The sequence below is a fragment of the Ovis canadensis genome, chromosome 14 (assembly GCF_042477335.2).
Source record: "Ovis canadensis isolate MfBH-ARS-UI-01 breed Bighorn chromosome 14, ARS-UI_OviCan_v2, whole genome shotgun sequence".
In the NCBI taxonomy this organism is placed as follows: domain Eukaryota; kingdom Metazoa; phylum Chordata; class Mammalia; order Artiodactyla; family Bovidae; genus Ovis; species Ovis canadensis.
In genome coordinates this window covers 77,003,983-77,013,901 of record NC_091258.1, presented here as the reverse complement: position 1 = coordinate 77,013,901, position 9,919 = coordinate 77,003,983, and the positions used below count along the sequence as shown (strand labels likewise).

Below are 9,919 nucleotides of genomic sequence, written 5' to 3'. Positions count from 1 at the left end.
TCCTTTTCCTATTTGGAACCAGTCTGTTGTTCCATGTCCAGTTCTAACTGTTGCTTCCTGACCTGCATATAGGTGTCTCAAGAGGCCAGTCAGGTGGTCTAGTATTCCCACCTCTTTCAGAATTTTCCACAGTTTATTGTGATCCACACAGTTAGAGGCTTTGGCGTAGTCAATAAAGCAGAAATAGATGTTTTTCTGGAACTCTCTTGCTTTTTCAATAATCCAGCAGATGTTGGCAATTTGATCTCTGGTTCCTCTGCCTTTTCTAAAACCAACTTGCACATCTCTACTCAACCATAAAAAGGAATGAAATGCTGCCTTGTGCAGCAGCACAGATGGACCTCAAGGGCATTATGCTTAGTAAGGTCAGTCAGACAGAGAAAGATAAACACTGTATGACATCACTCATATGTACACTAAAAAATAATATAAATGAATGGATAAGCAAAACAGAAGTGGGCTCACAGATAACAGAGAATAAACTTGTGGTTTCCAAATGGGAGAGGAAAGTGGATAGGCACAAATTAGGGATATGGGAGTAAGGGATACAAACTAACATGGGTAAAATAGATAAGCAAGAAGAAGAGACTATATAGCACAGGGAATTATGGTCATTATCTTGTAATAAATTATTATGGACTATAATCACTGCTATATACCTGAAACGAATAGAATATTGCAAATCCACTATACTCCAATTAAATAACTTATTTATTTAAAAATTATTTTTACCCTTTAAAAAAGAACAATGGGCACACTTTGCATTTAAAATATATTAATGTACTTAATATTTTAATATTCTGCTTTATAGCAGACCAGTGGAAACAGTGTCAGACTTTATTTTGGGGGGCTCCAAAATCACTGCAGATGGTGACTGCAGCCATGAAATTAAAAGACGCTTACTCCTTGTGCTTCCCTGGTGGTGCAGAGGTTAAAGCGTCTGCCTGCAATGTGGGAGACCTGGGTCCAATCCCTGGGTCGGGAAGATCCCCTGGAGAAGGAAATGGCAACCCACTCCAGCATTCTTGCCTGGAGAATCCCATGGATGGGGGAGCTTGGTGGGCTACAGTCCACGGGTCGCAAAGAGTCAGACACGACTGAGAGACTTCACTTCACTTTCACTTTACTCCTTGGAAGAAAAGTTATGACCAACCTAGATAACATATTCAAAAGCAGAGACATTACTTTGCCAACTAAGGTCCGCCTAGTCAAGGCTATGGTTTTTCCTGTGGCCATGTATGGATGTGAGAGTTGGACTGTGAAGAAGGTTGAGGGCTGAAGAATTGATGCTTTTGAACTGTGGTGTTGGAGAAGACTCTTGAGAGTCCCTTGGACTGCAAGGAGATCCAACCAGTCCATTCTGAAGGAGATGAACCCTGGGATTTCTTTGGAAGGAATGATGCTAAAGCTGATACTCCAGTACTTTGGCCACCTCATGAGAAGAGTTGACTCATTGGAAAAGACTCTGATGCTGGGAGGGATTGGGGGCAGGAGGAGAAGTGGACAACAGAGGATGAGATGGCTGGATGGCATCATGGACTCGATGGACGTGAGTTTGAGTGAACTCCGGGAGTTGGTGATGGACAGGGAGGCCTGGCATGCTGCGATTCATGGGGTCGCAAAGAGTCAGACACGACTGAGCGACTGAACTGAACTAAAGGAATGTCATTATGTAAGAAATATATTTTGCTTAAAAATAGTATTTTATTAAAACATTGTAATAAATCTGAAGAAGACAGTTTTATCATTCTACTCTTTTTTTTTTTTTTTAGTCTTTATTGAACTTGTTACAATATTGTATCTGTTCCATATTTCAATTTTTTGGCCATGTGGCATGTGGCTTGGATCTTAGCTCCCTGACCAGGGATGGAATCCACACCCTCCATGTCAAAAGGTGATGTCCCAACCACTGAGCTGCCAGAGAAGTCCCTCTATCAATCTGATGAAACCAATTAACATCCCAGCACATAAATGCTGGACACAGAGGAGCCAAAGTCAAACACAGGTTTTTATTATTTTTTTTAATCTAGGAATTTTTTTTTTTATTTTAAAATCTTTAATTCTTACATGTGTTCCCAAACATGAACCCCCCTCCCACCTCCCTCCCCATAACATCTCTGTGGGTCATCCCCATGCACCAGCCCCAAGCATGCTGTATAAATGACTTTAAGGGTTTTGCTCTGTACACTGCCCTATGCCTTCCCTGGACATAACGTCCCCATTTCAAAATTTACCAGTTGACCTAGAAATGAGTTTCTGCCGGGAACCAGACCATGGTCAGAAGCTCTGGTTAGAAACCACAGATACACTCAGATGCATCATGGGAACTGCGTCTTTTCCTTACTGCCAATGGCCAGAGGTGGAGGAAGGCCTTCGAATCATCAGTAAACAAGTTGGTGTGAAAGCCCCTGGGCGGCAGCTCCCTGGCTTCACTCACCACATCCTGCGCATCCTCCTGGCCCGCGGGGCTCCATCTCCACCCAGCTGTCTACATTCACCAGGCAGAATCTGAGTGATGCCTTCCACACTTGCTGTCCTTCTCGTCCTTGGTGAGTTCTTGTGTGGGAGAGAGCTGGAATTGAGGGGTCTAGCGTGGATGGGGCAACATATCTCATCATCCCTGTCTTCCAGGGCTGGGTCTGAGCCAGAGGAGCAGCACCCAGAAGCGTAAGTCCTTCCTTCAAAGCCCCCGAGTCGGGTTCAGCCACCGTGTCTGCTTGAGACAGCTGGAGGAACGGCCAGGGACTCTGCCTGGCTAGGAAGGCTCACGGCCAGCAGTTGGGTGGACAGTAGGCTGGAAGGGGGGCTCTCTTGGGAACTCCTGCCTCTGATTCCCTTCCAGAGATGCTCTCGAAACCTGCCATCTGGGTCAAACCCAGTTTCATGATCCCAAAGGGAAGACCGGCTACCATCGGGTGTCGGGGAGCTGGCGGGGCCATGGAGTACCAGCTGCACTTTGAGGGGGGACTTTCTGCCTTGGAGAGACCGAAGTCGCGCCCAGTGATGAACTGGGTGAAGTTCCCCATCCCGGCCATGACCTCTCACACCGCAGGGCAATACAGGTGCTCCTACCGAAGTGGGGAGCTCTGGTCCGAGCTCAGCGACCCTCTGGAGCTGGTGGTAACAGGTAACTATCCCGTGGTTCAGCTATAGGTCATCTTGTCAACCTGAGTCCTCCAGAAAGTCCTCACTTGCTTGTCTCCCTCCATCTCTCCCAAGCCTTGCTCAGATATTAGTTTGTCTTGGGGGCAATGCAGGGGGTTGGTTAATGCCTATGGGGTTATCTTTAGAGAATTGTCTCTATGCCCTAGAAGCAGATTGGTCTTAGGTTCTTTGGAAAAGAGACTCTAAGATGGATGTTTGTGCCCAGAAGGAATCACCGTGGAGTGTCCTTAAAAACAGCACCTGTGATAAGTGAGGGGCACAGGCCCTCACTACTCACAGAAAGGGCAGTCGGACAGCAGTGCAGCTCCAAGGGAGACCTCAGGGACTTCCTTGGTGGTCAGTCCAGGGGTTAAGACTCCATGTTACCAATGCATGCGATGAGAGTTCAATCCCTGGCCAGGGGACTAAGATCTCGCATGCCATGCAGTGTGGCCAAAAAAAATTTTTTTAATAAAAAATTTAAGGACAGAGACTTCAACTGAGCAAATGTGGAACTCTGGACCTGGCTGGCCTTTCAGCGTAGGCTTGAAATGAGGCTAGAAGCTCTGTACTCCTATCAGGCAGGGATGGGATGAGAACCACTCCTAGGGAGATTCCAGACAAACAGTCTTGCTTTTGTGGTTCTTGGGTTCTAGCAGAAGACATACTATGAGTCAAAGTCAGGAAATTCAAATCAGTTACACAGCACGTGAGGGTGAAATGGAAGTATGGAAAAAGCAAGGGGTTGAGGTGGCCAGGTAATCTTGGGTCAGGTGGGTCCCTTCCATTGAGGGATGTGGGTCTCAAGTTTAAGTTAATATCAGAGTCACCTGTGTACTTGCAGAAGCAGAGATGACTTTAGTAAACCCACATGCATGGAAGCAGTATTCACAACAGACAAAAGGTAGAAACAACTTTGCCTACCAGTGAATGACTGGATGAAGAAAATGTGGTCTATTCATACAACTGAATACTATTCAGCCTTAAAAAGGAAGGAAACCCTGACACTCGGTAACTTGAGGATGTTATACTGAGTGAAATAAGCCCACGGTCAAAGGATCAATAAGTGTACATTCCACTTATATGGGGGACTTAAAATAGTCACATTCAAAGGCATAAAGTAGAATGGTGGTTGCCAGGGTCTGGGGGAAGGGGAAATGAAAAGTTAATGTTTAACGTATAGAGTTTCAGTTTTACAAGATGAAAAGCGTTCTGGGGATTAACAGGGATGACAATCGTACAACCATGTGGATGTACTTAATATCATGGGACTATACAATTAAAAATAGTTAAGGTGGGAAATTTATGTATATTATACTACAACTAAAAGTAGCAATGAGGTTTTAAAGTTTTGTTTGTTTGTTTGTTTTGATGTGGACCATTTTTAAAGTCTTCTCTGAATGTGTTAAAATACTGCTTTGGGTTTTATGTTTTGGATTTTTGGCACGAAGCATGTGGGATTTAGCTCCCCAGCCAGGGATGGAACCTGCACCTGCCCTGCGCTGGAAGGTGGAGTCTCAACCACTGGACCACCAGGGAAGTCCCACCAAAAAGATTTTAAAACACAGGTGGCTTCCCCTCCCCCCAAGTTTCTGATGCAATAGTTAGAGGGTAGAGCCTGGAAATTTGCATTTCTAACAAGCATCCCCAGGATGCTGGCATTGCTGGTCCCAAGGGCCAAATGCTGAGGACCAGTGATGTAGGGAAATTCCCAGAAAGAGATTCCTCTTAACTCTCTTGGCAGCTGGTGGAGGGACCGTCTCAGTCTTGAAGGGAGAATTCAGGGAGGGTGTGTCCATAACCGACAAATCTAGGAAATAGAAGACGAGAGCAAGATTCCGAGCAGTGATATCCTGGCCCTAAGGACTAGAGGGACGCTTGGAGATGCAGCAAGCAGATGCTCTGTACCGGGAATTGCCTGGTGATCCATTGGTGAAGACTCCACCCTTCAAGTGGAAAGGTTTGGGGTTCAATCCCTGGTGGGAGAACTCTGGTCCCATGTAGCACGTGGCCAAAAGAAAAAAAAAATGCTCTTAACCTACTAGCCACCTTCTCTCACAGGACTGTATGACACACCCACGCTCTCAGTTGAACCCAGGCCTGAGGTGACCTCAGGAGAGAACGTGACCTTCCGTTGCCAGTTGACGACAGCTACAAGCACATTCTTCCTGCTCAAGGCGGGACAATCCAGCCGCCCCCAGCTCAGAGACGGGAACCTGTGGGCAGAGTTCCACCTGGGCCCTGTGACTCCAGCACACAGAGGGACATACAGGTGCTTTGGCTCCTACAACAACCACGCGTGGTCTTTCCCCAGCAAGCCTGTGAAGCTCCTGGTCAAAGGTGAGGACCTCCCCCTCAATTTTGCCCCATGTCCTTTCTGGATCTCTAAGTGACCACCAAACAGCAATGAGGATGGCAGCCAAGAGGCAGGTGGGGAGATGCAGAGAGGGTGCTTTGCACCAATGCTCTCATCCACATCAGTTCCCAGAGGTCCAGGGGTTAGCAAGAGCATGAGGACCATCACCAGAGAGATGGCAGACGGAGGAGCGGGGATGGGGGAGGGAAGAGGTGGGAAGACCAGACCCCTTGATCTTCTCCTTGTCTCCACTACCAGGAGATGCCGGGGACACCACCTTCGCGCCCACCGAGCACACTGCTTCTGGTGAGTAACAGATACTTCTAAACTCGGGGGAAGGACTCAAAGCCTCCCAAGCACACTAAAAAGCTGGCGTTCTTTCACAATATCCCTTGAGAGCACAGAGCAAGCCATGAACTTCAGTTCTGTCAGCCAGCCAGACGAAAACCCTTGCTTGTATGGCGCTCATAACCTAGAGTCAAAGTCGTCGTTGTTCAGTCCCTCAGTCAGGTCCAACCTGACTGCAACCCCATGGACTGCAACACGCCAGGCTCCCCTGTTCTTCACCATCTCCCGGAGTTTGCTCAGATTCGCGTCCATGGAGTCGGTGAAGCCATCCAGCCATCTCATCCTCTGGTGTCCCCTTCTCTTTCTGCCTTCAACCTTCCCCAGCATCAGGGAGCTCTTGGTTGGAGCAAGCGGTATCTGGTTCCCCTACCAGGGATCAATCCTAGGCCCCCTGCACTGGGAGCATGGAGTCTGAGTCACTGGACCACCAGGGAAGTCCCTCACGTCATCTCTTTTCCTCCCTTCTTCACTTTCCTTACTCTCTGCAGACTACTGGGATTCCTACGAGTTAACCACAGGGACCCAATCACAGAAAGGTAAGCCGGCAGCGGGGTCTGTGGGCCCTTAGGAAAGGGGAAAGAGATGGGGTGAGGTAGCCTTGGTAGCTCCCCATGAGCAATCGCTCTGTTCTTCTGACCCAGACCATTTCCTCTGGAATCACACGGTCCAGAATCTCATCCGGCTTGGCCTGGCTGTCCTGGTCCTGGTTGCCCTCATGGGGCTCCTGCTTGAAGACTGGCTTCACAGAAGGAAGTCTGGAAAGAGAGCCCACTGGGTTTCACGTCGGAGGTGCAGGAGAAGGCTCCGAGCACAGAGAGCCCTGGAGACATGACCAAGAGACCCAGTGGCCACAGGTGGAGCTGAAAGTGCCCCAACTCTGGGCTGTGGGAGCTCCAAGTGGAACCCATGGAGGCAAAGAGTTGCTGCAGAGAACTAAGGGACTTCGTGCAGTTGGGCAGGAGGAAGATGAAGACAGCACGTTTCTCCTGCAGACCAAGCCTGTTGTCTCTTCCAGGTTCGAAGGACTCTTGTGCTTCCTTCCTGCAAGCCAAATTTTCAACCACCCCCATCTTTCCCGAAAACAGCTTTAACATCACGGCCACGGGAATATTTCCTTCTTGCTTTTGTCTTTCTCCTTACTTCTTTTTATAAATTTATTTAATTTTAACTGGAAGATAATTGCTTTACAATGTTGTGATAGTTTCTGCCATACATCAACATGAATCAGCCATAGGTATACATAAGTCCCCTCCTTTTGGAAGCTCACTCCCACCTCCCACTTCTCTAGGTAGTCACAGAGCACCGCATTGAGCTCCTTGCATCATACAGCAAATTATGACTGGGGATCTCTTATACACATGGTAGTCACGTTTCAGTGCTGCTCTCTCAATTTGTCCCACCCTCTCCTTCCTCCACTGTGTTCACATGTCTGTCGTCTGTGTCTGCATATCTGTTCCTGCCCTGCAAGTAGGTTCATCAGTACCATTTTTTCTAGATTCCATATATATGCTTTACTATGTGAAATCTGTCTTTTTCTGCCTTATTTCTCTCTAAAACAGGCTCTCCATCTCACTAGAACTGACTCAAATTCATTCCTTTTTATGGCTGAGTAGTATTCCTTTGTATATATGAACCACAACTTCTTTATCCATTCATCTGTCAACAGACATCTAGGTTGCTTCCACATCCTGGCTATTTATCCCTCTTTCTTCTTTACTGTCTCTGCAGATATCATTCAAAATATTTAACCACCAGTACAGAAAAGGCATACTTGTCAATAGGATTAAGAGCTAAAGAGGCAACAACCCAGTAGCAAAGTCCCACCCACTGCTATTGTAGATGAACCACAACAGGTGTGATATGAAAAGGATACATTTGGGGCAACATCCACAGACTTCAGAGAACCTTTTTCATCCCAAACTGAAAAGTGTTTTTAAATTTTTGATTGAAATATTTTTGACATAGAACCCTCTGTAGGTTTAAGGCGTGCAGTCTGTTGATCTGATACATTAATCTATTGTGAAACGATTGCCATTATAGTGTTAGCCAACGCCTCTCTCACATCACATTATCAACATTTCTTTTTTGTGCTTGGAATAATGAAGATCTGGTTTGTTAGCAAGCTTGATGATTATCTTGTGACGCTGTGGGGTATCATTACGACACTGATCATTAGGGCTCCAGGACTTATTCATCTGCTAGTTTGTTCCCTAAAATCTCATCTCTCCATTTCCTCCACCCACCGGTCTTTAGTAACCACCATTCTGCTCTCTGTTTCTACAAGCTTGGCTTTGTTTTTAGATTCCACCTTTAAGTGATATCACACAGTATTTGTCTGTCTCTGACTTATTTCACTTAGCACAATGCTGTCAAGGTCCATCCTCATTGTAAAAAAATAGGAAGATTCCCTTCTTTCTCATTTTTACTATATATATAATATATATCTTTATGTTGGACCATAAAGAAGGCTGAGCACTGAAGAACTGACACTTTCTAATTGTGGTTTTGGAGAAGACCCTTGAGAACCCCTTGAACAGCAAGGACTTTAGGATCAAACCAATCAATCCTAAAGGAAATCAATCCCAACTATTCATTGGAAGGACTGAGGCTGAAGCTGAAGCTCCAATACTTTGGCAACCTGATGCCAAAAGCCGACTCATTGGAAAAGACCCTGATGTTGGGAAAGATTGAAGGCAAAAGGATAAGGGGGCAGCAGAGAATGAGACGGCTGAATGGCATCACTGACTCAGTGGACATGAATTTGAGCAAACTCCAGGAGATAGTGGAGGACAGAGGAGCCTGGCATGTTACAGTCCGTGGGGTGCAAGATTCACACACGACGGAGCGACTGAACAATCCCAGTGAAATCTATATTTTTAAGGAGGCACATTCATCACTCCAGCCCAGGACCAGTCCAACCATCTTCACTTCTCAAGGCGCCCATGTGCTTGGAGATCCGTTTCTGCTGGTTGGTGCTGGTCTCATGGAGATCAGGAAAGGTGAGCTTTGAAGACTGAGAGGGCATCTCATTCTCCTCCCTCAGCTCAGCATCTTCCTTCCTTGTTTACCCCCAGTTTCTTCCATTTTCCCAATTACAATGATAAGACAGGATCTCCAGTCCGCCTTTCCTGTCTGCTTTCTTCATCCCATTTCATACGACAGGTGCACTGCAGAATCAGGAGGCAGGGAGAAAGGACGGAATTTGAGCTCCATGAACATCTGTGTTCCTGAGGCAAACTATGTCCTTTCTGTTTTCACCTTCTGTTGGCCAAAAGGAGGGGTTGATAACTCCTTCTCAGTAACACATCATTCTACAGATTTTTTTTTAAAGTGGACCATTTTTAAGTCTTTATTGAATTTGTTACCATAATGCTTCTGTCTTATGTTTTGGATTTTTTGGCCCCAAGGCACGTGGGATGTTAGCTCCCTGACCCGGGACCGAACCTACTTTAGAAGGCGATGCCTTAACCACTGGACCACCAGGGAAGTCGTCATTCTAGGAATTTATCAGCGCTCCACAGTTATTACATCACCACCAGTACCAGAGTTCTCTCACCCTGAGTCAGGAACAGGAACAAAATCTTCAGAGCATGGATATATCTTTCGGAGAAGGTCCACCCCCTTCCACTCTTCCTGGTCTATAGATGGGGTGACTAATCGCCCTGAGACATCACCCACCTGGGCAAGGCTATACTCTACCCCTTCAGGCTCAGTTCTCAACCACTAAAAACTGGTTCTCACCCCTCACTTCCTCTGAAGCTGTTTTTGTAACCTAATAAATTTCCTGGAACTCTCAGTGGACACCTCTCAACCCTAACCCTCACCCTTTTTGCTCTTCTGTTAATTATATATGACCACTTCCTCCTTGAAAAAGTCACCTCACTGGCTTTCTCTGACCCCTCCTCCTACTCACTCTGACTCTCCCTACACCACTGGGTTTGGGGGGCTCTCCATGGCCAGAGTTTTGAGATTCTCTGGTGGACTTAGTGTTTCTCTGGACACAAGTCTGTGTTGACTTCATTTAACGCCACGGTTTCGATTTCTCTACAATCAGATGCCCAAATCTGTTTC

The 9,919-nt window shown here is 46.6% G+C and overlaps 1 protein-coding gene across 1 annotated transcript; it reads left to right on the top strand.

Annotated features, from left to right (window-relative positions):
• The first annotated feature begins 2,367 nt into the window (after positions 1-2,367).
• Positions 2,368-9,215, top strand: LOC138419314 (natural cytotoxicity triggering receptor 1). Its single transcript, XM_069552038.1, has 7 exons — positions 2,368-2,549; positions 2,632-2,667; positions 2,843-3,127; positions 5,206-5,484; positions 5,759-5,806; positions 6,337-6,384; positions 6,490-9,215. Exons 1-7 carry the CDS (start codon positions 2,516-2,518, stop codon positions 6,678-6,680), a joined length of 921 nt encoding a protein of 306 aa, XP_069408139.1. The 5' UTR covers positions 2,368-2,515; the 3' UTR covers positions 6,681-9,215.
• The last annotated feature ends 704 nt before the right edge of the window (positions 9,216-9,919 follow it).